General features: G+C 34.6%; 1 protein-coding gene across 1 annotated transcript in view; it reads left to right on the plus strand.

Annotated features, from left to right (window-relative positions):
* Window positions 1-3,019: 3,019 nt before the first annotated feature.
* LOC129798176 (zinc finger protein jing) overlaps window positions 3,020-16,842 on the plus strand; it is a 108,547-nt gene continuing 94,724 nt past the window's right edge. Inside the window, exon 1 of the mRNA XM_055841188.1 lies at window positions 3,020-3,605. Within this exon, the coding sequence (XP_055697163.1) occupies window positions 3,232-3,605 (374 nt within the window). The 5' untranslated portion in view covers window positions 3,020-3,231. The remainder of the gene's footprint in view (window positions 3,606-16,842) is intronic.

Here is a 16,842-nt window from a genome sequence, read left to right on the forward strand (position 1 = left end):
TCCAAGCAATATTGCCATTCGGATGAAAAATTTGTGAAATAGATTTTTTCAGGATATTTTCATCAATTTTGCCGCAATTACAAAAATGTCATAAAAAAGTCGGCTAAAGTCTTTTTCATTAGGTTTAAGTTACATATTTAGTATCAGTGGGCTTCAGTGGATCAAGTGAAATAACACTTGGTATTTCCAGTTTTAAAATTTCGTCTGGAAAACTGGTGGCAAATAGCACCCCGAAAGTGGCTAAATCTACCCAGGCCGGGGCAGGTGTAGCCAATGTGTCATACTTTTTTCATTATCCTCTCTAGAAAAAGCCAAGGATTTGAGAGCTCTGAACTATATGGTTTTATACAGCCAATATCTTAATGCTACTTATGAAACATAAAAACATTAGACAAACTTTATCATTTTTTCACAAATCATGCGCGAAAAAAAAGCTTCATTTGCTGGCTAATCTACCCCTGTCTCCCCTACATTCATCTGATGTCAAAAAAATAATTTTTTTCTTAGATGAAGCAATAAACTCGTACTTAATGGTAAAACTTTTTCACTTTGATCACAACTTGTTTTACTACAAGATAAAACGTATGGAGTAAATTTTCCCAAAAATTGTATTTTTTGTATAAAATTCTGCCTAATATCCAATTTTATTTAAAAAAATGTACCGTTCTTATGAGTTTAACTCATCAGCTAACGGAGAATGTTTAGTTTTCTGAAGTCAGATGAATATACTCCGGAAAATCTTGTTCACCGAAAAGTATAGGGTGAAAGGAACACCTAGTGACACTGTAAGACCTCGTGTCAGGACCTATTGACACCCTACTCTGTACCATTTAGTTAGAATACAAAATTTGAACACTTATCCTTATCGAAAAACAAAAATTAATGAAAAAACGCCATATTACTTTCATTTTTAGATATATTAAATAAATTTCAACATTTTGACAAAAGTGTCAATAGGGGTTCCCTGTCTAAGAGGTGTTCATTCGACCCTATGTTTTTTCAAAAAAGGTTTCCGAAAAATCAGGGGTGGAATATGATAAGTTTTCGACACTTTCGAATCAATAGTATCGTTAAATCTATATCTGTTAGCTCTGTTATGCACTAGACACACTTACGACTTAAGCCGAGAGGCAACTTGGAAAATGATGGAAATGTAGTTTGACCATTATTTCTATTATAATTACGCTAAGCCGCCTCTCGGCTAATCCTCAGGTCTATCAAGGCCTTTAGACTACGTGAATATCAATTTTTTTTATTCATTTTTAGACAATTTATTGTGACATAAATTGTCATAATTTAATTGACATAAAATAAGTTATCATGTCACCCCAGGCCCCAGGTCTCAACAGCTGAATTTTTAAGATTTTAAAATGAAAATTTCAGAAAATTAATTTTTCAGAAAAATTATTATTAAAAAAAGTGTTTTCCAGTTGTTTTGACCTACGTAAAGCGGTCTTCAGACTAGAGGTTTAGTCCAGTTCCCAAAGGTCTCAAAATATTAAAGCGAGCAATTTTATTGCTTTTTGAGAATCTATAGGTCTATTATCTTTAATAATCCAATCTTAGTTAATTTTTTACAAAAAATCGTCATTGACAAGAAATTAGAACAGTTAAGCCATATGGCTAAGTCTTAGGTCTGAAGTCCGTATACTCCCTAATGAAAACTGGACAGTGTTTTTTCGAGAAAGCTTCTAAAAATTCTTTAAATTTACAAAAGGAGTCTTGAGGTTTGGTTCATTTACTGTTTATATATTAAAAGGATATTTTCTATATCCTGTACAGAAGAAGAGAAGAAAGTGTCTCAGATAATAGAAAAATGTTGTATTGTACGAGATAAATTATACACACACTGTCTTAGATTGAATTTATGCAATCAATCAATCGAGGAATTAAATGAATTATTCTGGCAATTCATGAATTTGACTGCATTCGCTATTGTCATCGTGAAAAGTTTATTGATCCTTTTATAGATACTGTAGTTTTCAATGTTTATTTTTGTTGTAAAATTATTAGTTTTAATCATTAAAATTAGTCTTAGCTTCTTAGTTATTAAAAATAATTTAAAATTTCAGAAAAAACTGAAAACTCACAAAAAAGTAAACAAATTTAAATTTTAAACGTTTTGTATAGGCGGTATAGGCTTAATCTGGAACGTTTGTATCTTTATGAATGAAAGAAACTTCAATTTGAACTGAATTGAATTTATCGTACAATTTTACTATTTTACTTGTAATAGAAATTTAGGATTTTACGGATTTATTTACGTAAATAATGTAGGACAGGTTTATGAAAACGCACATAAAAAATATAATAATATTTAAGAGCTTGTATCTAAAAAAAACACCCAGATGGTATATGTGCTACTCAAATCACGGAAGTGCGATATAATCTTTTAATAAAAAGCGCAAATAAAAGGTCTTCGAAAATGCCATAAAATGATTAATAAACTTTGAAAAACATTTCAAATTTGTCAAGCTAACACCTGCGGTGTACAATACTAAAAAGAATAAATGTTTATTATTAAATTAATATTTCAAAGAACCATAAAAAATAAAAGGGCTGTGATTTCGTCCTAATGCTAGATTTTAGGGTTTAATTAATTCCAACTTCAGTTAAACATTATTCAATCTTAAAAACAGATTTTAGAGCATTTAAAAAACGCTAAAAAATAAAAAATAAACAATAAAACTAAAAATATTAACAGAAATACTTTTTTTGAGATTTTAAGAGAAAAATATTCATTTCTCAAATTTTCATAAAATTATTTAGAATCGCACGTACCGTAAGATAAAACAAGCTAGTCCTTGATTTTTTTAAACAAAATTGTTTTACTACACTGTTATTTCAGTTGCACGTTTATTTTTCTTCAATTTCCCCTCCGTTCCACATATTTCACGCCTTCCCTCTTTTTCTTTTGTTGTGTTCCACATGCTCCCCTCTCTGAGTATCGCGTTCCACACTGCCGAAGTCGAACGAAGCCGAAGAGCAACGAAAAACGAGCCGCCGCCATTCAATATTTTAACAAGAGCCGCCATTCATCGAGCAGCCGCCGTGAGGAGCGCATCGCGCGTATCTTTTATAATTAATTTTACTTGTACTGTGTATCAATTTTGTGTAATATTCAGTGTATTCTCCATCCATTGTGAGCCAAGACCTGAGGGATACTATTGAGAGTCGTGAGAGAGCTAAGGAGGCCTAGGTTCTGCCCTTTTTCTCGATTATGTGCACAAAATGGCAGACAGTGTTGTGTGTTTAGACGATGAAAAAGCGTCCAAATCTGAGACTTGTGAATTGAATATTGTTAGAGTTTGTGGTGGAAGTGAGGAGAGTGGCATTGCAAAGCCACCACAGTCAGTCACTGCCCAGAAGCCGCCCATTCCGATGAGGAACATCCTAGCGCCCCCAGCTGTGCCCGGAAGTGCCACTGGGGCGCCCAAGAAGGCCGACGGGGCTAGCCCTACAGTCCCATCTGCCACTCCATCAACATCAACAGCAGGCACCGTCAATCTGCCACCGCCCAGCGATCCAGGAGCTGACCAGGAGTCTGATGAGTGCCGCAAGAAACGCTGCACCGATCGATATGACTCCTCCGAGTCTTCAGACAGGTACGTCCACAATTTATCAGCTCCCCAACTAATTTTCATCCCTGTGACTCCCAGACAAAACTCTGACAAACTTTTACCAAGGTAGTTTTGTTCAAGAGATGTCTCTGGGAGTTTGATACTGAGGTATTAAGGCATTGTTTCGGAACATACCTGAGTCCCCTGGGGGTCCCCTGTGTGCCAGAAAAGGCCAGGTAGTCCCATTCAGGGGCTCATCTCTCTTCATCTGCCTCAAATTACCAAACTCACGCACACACAGAGGCGAGTTCGGGGTAAAATTGGAGGGTCTGCCAGTCCTCGGGATGTTGGAAAGATGTTTTTGGCAGCCATACACCTTTTTTCTTTACCTCCTTTGGTCATCTCCTTCGTCGACAAATGGGCCACTTCTCGTGGTGGAATGAAAGAGAGGGCAAAACTTTGGAGCAATTGCTCCAAAGTTTCCCATTAATTTGATAAGACTCGGGCACGTTTCGCTGGAACTCAGACATTTATCGATGACTCTCTCATATTTAGGGAATGAGTGACCCCTTTTTCCAAAAATAACCAATATTCCACTATCTCCTCTCGGTCCCCCTAAAAGTCCCAAAGGAGTCACATAGAATTTGTGTGTTCAAATGTACTTTTTGGTAGATGGGCTCCGGGAGCAAAACCAGCCAAACCAGTTGAAAATATTCCTAGGAATTGCTTGGGAATGTGTTAGTGCTGCATGTGTCTCGCTCTTCCTCAGTCCAGGTGCCATAAGTCTGTCTCGGTCTGACGGTGTGGATGGCAAATGGGATTGAAGACTCTCGGATGTCTCGATGATGGGCATTGTCATAAAGAAATCGTCGACCTTCTCTCAACTTTGGGGTCCATAAGGAATTCTTAGAGAAATTCTCTATGCAAATTTTCGTCGGAGTTCTTTCTCTTTTTGTTAGTTCAAAATTGTGGGGAGAGAACCTTGAGGATTGGAAGCATTCATTCCTGGTAAAGGTAATCAAGCACTTTAGGAAAACTTTCCATGAACAAAGTTAAATTGCAGGGCAATGGTAATGATAGGTTGGATTCAGACTTTAGGTTTAAGTCTGGTTTAAGTAGGGTTTAATATAACTATTAAGATAGAAACCTATTTTTGAAACGTGAATATAAAAAAAACACCTTTATGGCACACCTTTTAGATCAGGAAAATTTCATGAAATCAAAATTCACATCCCTTTCTTTCTCACATGTTTTGCGTCTATTTCATTCTTTCGCTTTCAAAATTCGATTAGGCTAAATTTAATTTGTTGTGATTGCTAAAAGAAGAAGAAGAGTGCGAAAGAATGAGATAGTCATATGCAAAGCGTGTGAGACAGAAAGAAATTCGAATTTAAACTTCAAAAGTTTTCCTGATCTAAAAGGTGTGCCAGAACCGTTAAGAATGCTTTCTTTAAAGAGAAAAAATAGGTTTAAAATGGAGTTTAAGGTTTAAAAATTGTTTTGAAGAGCTTTAAGTTTACAGAATAATATTCGGAAGTTGTATTCATAACTAAAGCTTAATATAGGTTTCAGACTGGAGGTTTAATCCATATCCTAAACTCGTAAACCTAAATAACAAGAACTTTAGTGGTTTTCCTGGATTAGACAAGTCAAAATTTTCCAAAAATATTGTCTTATTAGAAACTGGAAGAGTTATGCCTTAGACACACTTACGACTTAAGCCGAGAGACGACTCAGTGGAAAATGATTGAAATGAAATTTAACCATTATGTCGAGTGTAATTACACGAAGCCGTCTCTCGGTTAATCCTCAGGTCTGTCAAGGCCCTTAAGCAATGTGGCTAAACCTCAGGGTAGAAATCGGTATAAAGGCCTTTTCAAATCCGAGGTTCAGTCACATGGTTTAACTTAAAAAATTTTAGTTTTTTAGACTTAAAATTCTATGATTTTGCTAGTAATATATTATTCCGGAACCCTCGAGAAAAAGGTTAACCCTTATCTTTGAAACCCGTTTAGGTTAGTCTGGTTTTAGAAAAGTTTTAAAATCTAAAAGAAATCCTAATTTTTAAGTTTCTTAATTAAAGTAAATTTAAATTAACGATTACGAACATTAATCCGATTCAATTGAAACAAATACTTGCATAACGTTAAAACAAGATTTTAATGTTCACTTAAAAATCTAAAACCAGAAAAATGCTTTAGAAAACATTATTTATTTTAAATCATTTAACTTTAGGATTTGAATAAAAAGATAAATTCTGTGCTGATGCCAAAAGTTTCCAACAATAAAAAAAACTAATATTTTGATTTATCGTTTTGGACTTTCGGACTTTGCACACACTTTGGCTTAGAACACTTCATATTTTTCTGTATTACTTTAATGAATCTGACCTATTTTTTCCGGAAATAGATGTCTTAAGACTAACTATTAAAATGTCATAGATTGGCCAGATTTATTAAAGGAATCCAAACCTATTTTCTTACCATCTAATACTTGAAAATATTTTGACATAAGTTTTTGAAAAAAAAGAATCACTACTGTATTTGTTATTTAGAAGTTTTAGACCTTCAGGATTTGGAATGAACTTCGGCTAAAGGCTTAAATAGACACAGTCTGATCCTCGAAAATATTTATCCCGTAAAATTTGGCTAGAAAAATTCGGAGAACTCGTAAACTCTCAATGTATGATAGTTTGGGTTGGTGCTTAATCGCCAAATTTTGCAGACTAATTATTTTCAAGGATCACCTTAGTCTGTTTGGGTCTTAACGCTTCTAAGTTTGTAACAAATTTAAAAAAAAAACTTAATTTGGGGGCCGATTTCCGAAAATTTTGCATTAAAACCATTTTAAGCCTTCTGGTTATACTCAAGTTTTCCAACTCTAAAAATTATTAGAACTTCTGTGTAACTCTGTCATATGATTTTCGATTCCTTATCAGCAAATTATATTTGAGTTTATGGTGCCCTTTTTTCAACACTCCCATACACTACAATCTTCCGTCTGGTATCGTTTCATAAGTCACTTTTTTTGCCATGGGACTGAGTGATAAAAAAAGCAAAAATGGAGAAGGAATATTGGGAAAAATTTTATCATACACTTGACAAGTTTATGGGGCGGGAGGGCTGTCGATGGAAATTATTTTGCTGTATTATATGAGAAATGAGATAAATTGAAAAAGAAGGGTGAGTGAATTGTCAAAGTGGGAAGTTGGAAATTGGTGCCACTTAGAGGTCACTGAGTCGTTTTTCTAATCTAATGATCGTGTGAGTGCGATAAGAGTCTTGCGTGGAAATTTATGTAATATTTCTTTTCCCTACACATTATAAATTTTTTTTATAATTCTTAAATTAGAATAAAACGTCTTTTAAGATGTAATTTCGTTTAACGATGAAAATAAAAAAATGAAAAAAAAAAAAACATTGGAGATCCATCGGAGAAATATATGTGTTTACAGTAAATAAGCATAGAAGAATATAAGTTGGAAATGTTTGTATTATATTTCTTCGTTACATAAAATATATACAATCATGCTGTGTAGAGGGAGAAAGATATTTGTGTACATTCAAGGCAGACAATACAAATATGCGCAAAGGGGTTTTTCATGTCTGAGGATTTGAGTACACTACATACACACAGTCCAACAAAAAAAGGTGCGCCTTGGGTTACAGTGAGATATTTAGGGACCTTTTTTCGACAGAGGAAGTTCGAGGGTGTTATGGGGCCCCATTTGTTTTATTGACAATCCCCTCGTGTCTTATTTATTTAGTTCGCGCGGCATGTTCTGTGGATCTACGGAATGCTCACCAGAATGCGACGAGTGACACTCTCCATCTCCCTCTGGTGTTGATCTTTGGTGTGTCAGGAGATAGTAGCTGGTTCAATGTGTCTCTTGGATGCGACGTTCAGTCTTTTACGTTTTTTTTTCCTCTGCCCATTCCGATCAACCTCGGACTTTCCGCATGAGCGCGAGAGGGTCAATCGATTGGTCCAAAATCCACCAACTTACCCAGCATCATTTTTTCATTAGATGTCTGAGTTGAGGTAGATAAATTTTTAGAGAGATGGATTAGGGTTTCTGGGATACTGAGTGATTTCGGCTTCACGTTGAAATTTAGAAATTGTGCTCTTAAAAAGAAGGTACCATCGAGAATGGGATTTCTTGCATAAGAAATTTTTCAAATTCAAAATTAAAAAAAAAATCTTATTTTACAAACTTGGAAAACATGTAACTTCGATATTACAGGGGCACGACTCTAGCAAAAGTTTACATAAGATGGAAAATGTTTTTAAATTTTTTACAAAAGAAAAAAAATAAAGAAAAGAGAAAAATCATGAGGTTGCATAATAATTTTCAATAGTGTATCCCTATTGGCGTCGTGGGTCCATGACCCATGACATCCAAATTAGCAGCCCACGCTTATCGATCCTCCGCCACTTCAGGAAGATATTCGGGTTCGATCCAAAGCCGTTCCAAGGCAAGATTCTGAATTTGATTCAATCACCAAGTCTGCCTCGAGGTCGAAGCCTCTTCAAAATAGCTTGCATAGCTTTTCTGGGGAATCTTTGAGGTTTCACTCAAATTATATTTGTAATTGGAGTTGTGCCCCATCTGCCCCATTAACATGGAATGACCGATACTAAAATTTTCTTAACCCTCTAACGGTTAAGAGTCACTGCAGGGTAGCATTACAAAAATCGCATTTACAGCGACAATAAAGGTTTTATTTATTCAAAATTACTATAGTATCCTCGGAAATACACTTGCTAACATCCATTCAAGGTTTGAACTCATTTTGACTCTTCGTTGAATTGCTATCCAAAGTTTTGTGTGACAGGTCAGAGAAAAAGTAGGAATTTTTTTCTTGGAAAAAATCTCATTTCCAAAATCAAGAAAAATACCGGTTTAAAGTAATCTGACTAAAATAAATTTATTTTTTACTGAAAGATATATCGATCTACTTTGTGTATTTTATTTAAAACATTTGAAAAAAGTAAAAATGTGAATTTTAGAAGCGAAAAGAGTTTCAAATTTTTTTTATGTTTTTGCATTTTTGGCCTAAACTAAAAGAGAAAATGAAGAACGGATGGCATTTTTGAGTTTATTGAACCGTAATTAATATAGAATAGAAAAATATACGTAATAGAAAAAATTATCACACTACATTTTTTTGCATATTTAAAAATTGGACGTTAGAGGGTTAATCTAAATTAGATCCCATATTTAGGGCAAACTTTCCTTGACTTAGAATTCGAAATTTAGGGTTCCGAAACTATCTTCAAAGTGTACAAAGTGATTTTTAATCTTTGCTTGCTTTTTAAAATGAAAATAAAAAACAGTAATTAAATTAACTTTTGAACAATCTATCATCGAAGGTTTTTTCTTAAAGTATTATTTTGTCGTCTTCAATAACATAAAATTTATGATTTTCATCCTGAGATTGAGATAATTCATAGTACATGGATTCTAGTTGTTTTGGTGAATCTAGAATCCTAAACCAGAATGCCCACCGAAGAATCGAAATATATTTAAAAAAAAAACTCAATTTTTATTTCTAATTACAAGCATAACGAACAACAAATTTTGCAAGAATTGCAATTCAAAAACGATTATTATTTGGTCTCTTGAAAGTAATATCAATATCTTTTATTATTCCTTATCTAAATCTTGATCGTAATTCAGGGAATTGAGGCAATATTAATCGAGTCTTGAAATAAGCTTCTTAATCTGAAAAGCTTTTTCAAACATCTTATAATCTTACTCTTATTAAGTATTTATTATTAAAGTTTTGTATTGCACAGATTTTGATTGTTTGACAAGAAAAAATAAAGGGTTCACCAGAAAAAGCTTTGTAAGTGTTTGTTCAAAAAATGCCTAAATAAAAAAAAGTTTTTAAAATATAAAAATTACCAAAAAGTTAAGAACTACAATTTGCCATATGATTTTATTTCTCCAATTAAGGACAATTAATTCTTCAGAACTTTTAAATTTAGAAGTCTTGCTTGTTGTTTAGGATTTTGTAACCTTGAAAAACATGGTTAAATCGCCCGTAGTATAGGTTGTCATCTATACAAAACTTTATGAGAGTTTAATTTCCGTATAATTATAAACTCCTAAAATGCGAAAACCTGTAATTATCCTAAAATCACACCTTTTTGTAAGGAGAAACCTAACCTAGGTTGTGACTCCATCCCTGGTGTCGTGTAGAAGTGGAAGAGTGCACGAAATGGGCAAGAAAAGCACGCAGGCAGTCTCAAAATGATGGAGCTTTTAGATGGGTTCTTGGATGTTGTTTTTTTTTAAATTTTGTTTTGGACTGTTAGGTGGAGCAGAGTTGCATGTATGTGTATAAGTGTTGTCTCGTGTAGAATAGGTCTTTTTTTCTGAGTGCATTGCACTCCACACCAACCGAGGCAAAAACACGATGTTTCGACCGCATCACCATCTCACTCTCATTGGCATGGGAAATTGGGTGAGAGTGAATAGGACACCGCATCTCGCATCATTCAATTCAAATTGGTGGGTACCTCCTCCACCTCGAGGCCCCCTCGTGGCTCATGTTCTAAGTATGTATGTGAGGAGGTCTCCTTGAGCCCACTTGCAGTACAGAGAGAGGGAACTACAGGGTGTGGTGTGAGTGGGAATGAGTGCAGTCTCCTAATTCTTTCATTCTCATTTTATTCTCTGGGGCTCACTCTCTGGTGAGGTTCTTGTGGACTTTTTACTCTACAATATAACCATCTGAGAATGGGAACCAACTTGAAATTTATACCCAGAAAGTGCTTCAGGAGGAGAGGTTTTTTTTTCCACCAAAAGAGCTCGAGACGTCTTGGAAAGATTTTTAAAAGGTCTCTTCTGTGCTGAGATTTAGGGGTGAGATTAGGATTTTTTTTGTGCCTGGATTGAAGGACATTCACTGAAACTGCATGTGACAAAGAGGGTATACACCCCTATTGCAAGTTATTGCTGGGAAAGCAATTTCTCTATAAACTTTTCCTAGAAGGCAAAAAAATATCCACATCGCATAGTTCAATCGCTGCATGTCAAGCATTTATCACTTTTTGCTCAATATCTCTGATAGGCAAAAAAAAAAAACTGTGCAAGTAGTAGTTCGCGAACTGCTCGATATCAATAACATAGAAGAAATCGATTGAAAAACAAAAAAAATATATAATTATAGGAGCAATTTTTAGCATAGGCGCTGTTTTGGAAATTCTCCAATATATCGAAACATTGGTTCTTTCATAGGACCGGTACCTGTTGAAAGATGTACCTATTTGAATAGGAAATAGGTCGTTTTCTTCCCTGTTCGTCATTGGAAAATGCGAAATAGATTAGCTCCTTTGGAACCGTTTAAGACGGATCTACGTAAGTAATAGATTTTCTTAATTTTATAAAGTCGAAGGTTATAAAGAATTTCAAGACCTTTACAACGATACAACATATGCTGCATTAAGTTAACGTACTAAATAGAAAATTTAAAATACCATTTCAAAAATTAATTCATCTAAAAAGTCGCCATTTTGATTTTACTATGTAAGGAAAACCTCAATCGAAAGATTATTCCATGAGCCTATTCTAATGTATCTAAAATCGATAGAATACAATTACTTCTTCTTTATAATTCGAGCAATAAAAAAATAAATGATTGAGTTCACATCTTCCACGAATAAAAAAGCTTCATATACATATAAACCGGTGTGGTGGTGAGCTCACAAAATCATCGAATTTCTGTGACCGTGACTGTGACACAATGATTGTCTGCATGCTTGAATTGACTATGCTGAAGACAACAATGTGATGTGTGCAAGAAATGTTGAACACACGTGTGTAAATTTTGACGAATGGGAAATATAGCGAAAAAATTGGCACACTGACGAAAATGTACCATATACTTTTCACTTTCGGAGGCAGTCACAGTGCGAAGAGTTTTATCCGAAATTCAATTATGCAATCTCTTTGGTACTTTTTTTTTGGCAAGCTCCGCATTTAATGCCACGGACGCGCGAGAGATGTTGAGAATGAGAAAGGTATTGCACAATGCGAAGTGCAAGGTTGAGGTGTTATGGTCACTTGGCCGAAAATAATAATTTAACTTGCACAGAATTCATCAGAGGCCAGCAGAAAGTGTATGAGTCCAAGGGGAGAGAAGGTGAACACAGAAGCATAAAACAATCAGGAAATTGATGTAATTTAATTTAGAGAGCAAGGTGAAGGTGAAATAACAGTTTTCTTCATCTCTCGCGATCTCTCGTAGAGAAGAAACATGGAAAGTCATCAAAGGGCTATCAAGTCATGGTGAAATTTGATCTTGTGAAACTAACAAATCTTCTCACACCTTTTTTTTTGCTGCGATTAGAGCAAGTTTCGTGAGGTGATTCTTCTAGCCAACAGGCATCCTTCCGCTACTGGGTAATTGATGAATTGTTCCTAGGGTAGACCCCTCGTAGAAACATGAAAGATCCGTCTTGTTCTGGGACGTGTGAAATCTCCTGTCGTGAATGGGAATCAATTCGAAACCAGTTGCAGTTTTCTTCACAAAAAAATATATCCAACTTCATCCCTCTCCCTGAGACTGTGTGTGTGTGTGTTTAGTTCAACCCCTAAAAGTTTATGACATTATGCTACAGGGTGCAGGACAAGGATTCAGTATTCAGCAATTCATTCTGATGCTTTATGTTGTTTATACTAGAAAATCAATCAACTTTATATCCTCACGTTCGGTATAATCCGTTTAAGTCATCGGTTTCTGTTCGGGTTACTTTGCAAAGCATTTTACATTTTATTGGAAGTATTGAGAACGCCATTATAACCAGAATTATGGTGCTATTCCAATCAGAAATGAGCATGTTTTTTAGTACTTTACTGTTCTCAAGTGCTTCTACATAATAGATTTTTTTTTAATTGGTGCCTGTCACGACTGTTTGGAAGTTTTAAAACACCGCATGGACTAGAGGGGAAATAGTCGAGACAAGAACCAACACAAAAAAGACGATAATGCAGAAGTACTTGAGAACAGTAAAATGCCAAAAAACGTTATTTTTCACAGGAATAGCATCATTATTCTGAAGCTAGATTTCTTTTTAAAGATTCCCTTACAATGAAATTTTGTTTTTTTTCACAATTATTTATTTTAATGTACTAAAGTTCACAATTTTTTATTCCCTGAATATAATTTCAGACGTTAAAATCATTAGTCAAAGTTAGCAATGTGAATTGATGGAATAAAACTTAAAAAAAAATGTTTTTGAAATAATATCTTCTCATTTTTATGCATTAAACTTTTCCTTAAAATCAGCATCCGAGTTTGATCGAATTCAACGGAGTTACCAAAAAGCATCGCAGTAAGGTTCTTGCGCATATATTAATATTATGCTAATTTTATTAATTTTCTTCAATATTATTGCTAAAATTCTTTTTCTATCATGATTCTAAATGAAACAAAGAATAATTCTATTGATTTGGAATGGGGAAAAATATTTCATCAGTCCAAAAACAAGCGTTAAAGTCACACTCTATGAAAAGCATCGGAATTACCTCTCTTTACTATTAAACATTAATTTTTTCTATTGATCAGTCTACTGGAATTCGTCAGAAAATGGGATCTTTCACGGTAGTCTCATCTGTCGGTATTTCTTTACAATTGAATCCTTGTTTCCTATGACTTTTGTAAAAACAAAATATTTAAGACTAAAAATTTTCTAAATCTCGATGTCATTATTGTCATTGAAATTTAGTTAATTTGCGTTTTGTTTTCAAAACAAGATTAAAGTCAACAGAATTTCATGATATCGAAAATCCAAAAATATTTATATAAGCCTAATTTCTTGTTATTAGTATTTTATATAATAACAAAATTTTGAAATTCTTTAGGCATTGGTCTTAATTTTAAGCATGATTTTTAGATCTTATAGTCTTACTGTGTTATCACACTTGCACATTAGAATTTTAATATGATTCACATTAATTGTCGCTGGTGAGCGTCTAAATGTGTAATTTGCGTGTTTGAATCATTTTATATTCAAAATTTGATCTATTTGTTGATAAAAAGGTAGACTTGGCCCGCAAAATTTGATATAAATTGATTTATAGCATTAATGCGAAAAATTAATGCGATTTTCTCTTTAATTTTTTAATGTGAAAAATATTTATGCTTTAGGTAAATTTAAACTTATTTTTGCAGGCCAAGTCCACTTCTTTATCAATAAATAGAAAAACCCCAAATATTAAGTGACTCAAAGACACAAATAACATATTTGGACTCTCACAAGCGACAATTAATATGAATCACATTAAAATTTTAATGTGCAAGTGTGATAACGCCGTTAAGCGATCCGAAAATCTGGACTATTGTCAAATTCACAAAATGAAGCTCGTAAAAAAAATCAAAACAAAGTAAAGCAGTTTAGGTTTAGAAATTAGTTCCTCTTAGGAGTTACTGTGTTTTCTAGTAAACTTTATAATTTTGTTAATTTATGCTCTGGAAAAAAACAATGAGTGTCCACTGCCGTCTTAGCTTTTGTGGCCCTGAGCATATCAGTGATAAAATTTCTTTATAGTTTTTGTCTTGTCGTTTTTAAACAGTCTTGAATGGAACCTTCAGGACATACCCTATGTGAAAGTATGGTGTATCATTCAGCCATTGGTACTCATTGGAGGGTTTTCTCTTTAGCCATTGAATAGTGGTTAAAGAGGATCCCTTTTTGGGTTCCATGGGTTAGAAATTTTCTGTGGTGTGTTTTGAGATATGAAAGAGAAGCACACACACACACAAAGGACTCTGAAAATTATTTTTGTATCCTGCTGTGTCAATCGCCGTCAGTCTTCTGCCCAATGCCTTTAATGTGGATTTCTAGTCGGTGGGAAATGGTATAAAATGTGACAAACTATGGCTTGAGAGGGAGATGATTACGATGACGACATCAATAATGGTGTTTGGAAATTGTTAGGGGGAGGAAAGTGCATTTTCTGTGCCTTTTATACCCTCTATGTACTATTATGAAGTGTTAAGCTTAGGAGGAAAAGTTGAAGTCCAATTTATTTGTCTAATTGCAAGATCATTTTCATGCACGACTTTCAAGATGCAATAAATTTCAGTGGGATTTATTGCAATGAGGGAAAACCAGCTAATTAATATTTTGTGATGGTTCTGTTGAAAATTCATGATGTTGGGGAATTGTAAATTAATCTGAGCATCTTTATAAATTTTCCCAGAAAATTGTGAAGCCTAAAATAAGTGCTCAGGGTTAGGGTAAAGTTTTTGAAGGAGAAAATTTTGGGGTCCATTTTTGTCTGTTGTTTACAGAAGTGATTAACACCACGACCTTTTTTTTATCTTACCACAAAAGAGAAAATTTATCTGAGAGATTTTTTTTCAAATTTTCCGGGTACTTTTCGATTTTTCAGTAGTTTTCGAAGTACGAGTTCTTCTAAAATCTTAATAATGTCCGAGAGAATTTTTAAATAATTTCTAAACCCTTGAACACTGTAAGCTTCTTGGGGAGCCTCTTTAAGTGTTTTCAGTCCATTACTTAGCCTTACCCTTATAGCATTCTCTAATGTTGGAGAATTTCCGGAAAATTTATGCGTGAGCTCCGTTTTGGGAAGGGGAGAATATACAATGAGAATGAAAAAAAGGGCGTCACTTTTCGCGAGCAAGTTTCTTTTATCTTCCCCCACAAGAGAAGCTTTACAGAAAAAAGTCAAGGGGACTTTCACAGGCCTCTGAAAGAGTCCCCGGGAAATAGAATTAGGGCTTACTCTATGGAAAAAAAGCTTAGGAAAAAGAAAAATTGCAGAGGAAATTTGGAAGGGGGGAGTTTGGACAAGGGAAAAAAGTTGATGGTGTCTGGAGCTCAAAGATGATTGCCTATGGGCATTTTGGGACTAATAATCCTCTATTTTGATGGTTGCCAAGATTAAATATTTGTTCATGGCGGTCTTCGGCAACGTTACCATCCGATTCTTGCATGTGGAAGGTGGGTTCCCTGCTGATGGCTCTACTGCTGCTCTTTCTTGTCTCTCCTTCTGTCTCATTCCATCTCTCTTTTGGATAGAGAAGATGCTAAAAGATTGTGTGATTACTCTCTGGCTGGGAGATAAACAAACTAGATAAAATGAGTAACAAAAGTGCGTTTAGTAGACATGAGTTTCAGGGAGATGAAGTGAGGTGCAGCAGAGAGGAAGAGATCTAAAAAGACGAAGTTGGATATCTTTCAATTGATGTACCATGGAATTGAAATTGGAGGAAAGCTTTGGATGAGAGGAGAGATTTTTGAAGGTGTTCCAGGGCAATCCACTTCAATTTCATGGGGCATTGCATTGGAGTTTTGAATGTATAGAATTATCCTCAAGATGTGCTCTCGCACCATCTTCTTTTTAAGTCCATCTTCCTTCATCCGACACTGTCTCGCCTCTTCCATCTTTGTTGGTTCTTTCTTTTTATTTTTTAGTTGTACTTATGCTTTGCCCTCGACTTCTTTATTCACTGGTGATTCTTGCATGGGATGCAAGTCTTGTGTGAAACACGAAGGTGTAACGGGACTCTCCTATTCTTATAATTCCAAATGCAATCCACACTCACTTGTGACCATCGATTCCTTTGGCCCGTAAGAAGTAGCTTCTCTTCCCCAGTCTGCACTTGCAGCAAATACTTGGCTCCCAGTTGACGATATAAAAAGAGAGAAAAAATCCTCATGGTTATTGAAGCTGAAGAATTTCTCGACGAGATTTTTCCACATTTTTCTTATCCCATACACCTCTTATCGGGACGTTGTACTACATCATTCAATTTCTATTTGAAATTACGGTATACACTTAACATCTTTTTGCAGGATTTTCACCAACAAAGTGTTTCCTCTCGATATTGGTATTGGGGTTGGTATTTGGTATTGAATATTGGGATTGGTTTTCCTATTGGGATTGCTATTGGTATTGGTGCAAACTTTTAAATTTTAGTTAATATTTTTAAACTTTGAAAGTTTTCTTCCTTATAATCTTAGATTTACTGAATATAATTTTCAAAATTATAAACTGAATGAAGTAGTAAAAGTATTGCGTGTGGGGAAAGATGTGGAAAAGAATTCATTTTCTCTATCTGCATTTGAATTTTCCTACTTTCAAAGCTCCTTTATTCTCTTTTTTTTGTGCTCCATCTCAGGGGATTTCCATATAAAGTGGAATTTAAAGGGGGAAATAATTATCCTTCTTTTGACTATGGGGAATACGTTCAAGAATGGGGCTTTTGCACTCAAGTGAAAATTCTCTAAAGAAAATCGTTGCTTT

Source organism: Phlebotomus papatasi, chromosome 1, assembly GCF_024763615.1.
Source record: "Phlebotomus papatasi isolate M1 chromosome 1, Ppap_2.1, whole genome shotgun sequence".
In the NCBI taxonomy this organism is placed as follows: domain Eukaryota; kingdom Metazoa; phylum Arthropoda; class Insecta; order Diptera; family Psychodidae; genus Phlebotomus; species Phlebotomus papatasi.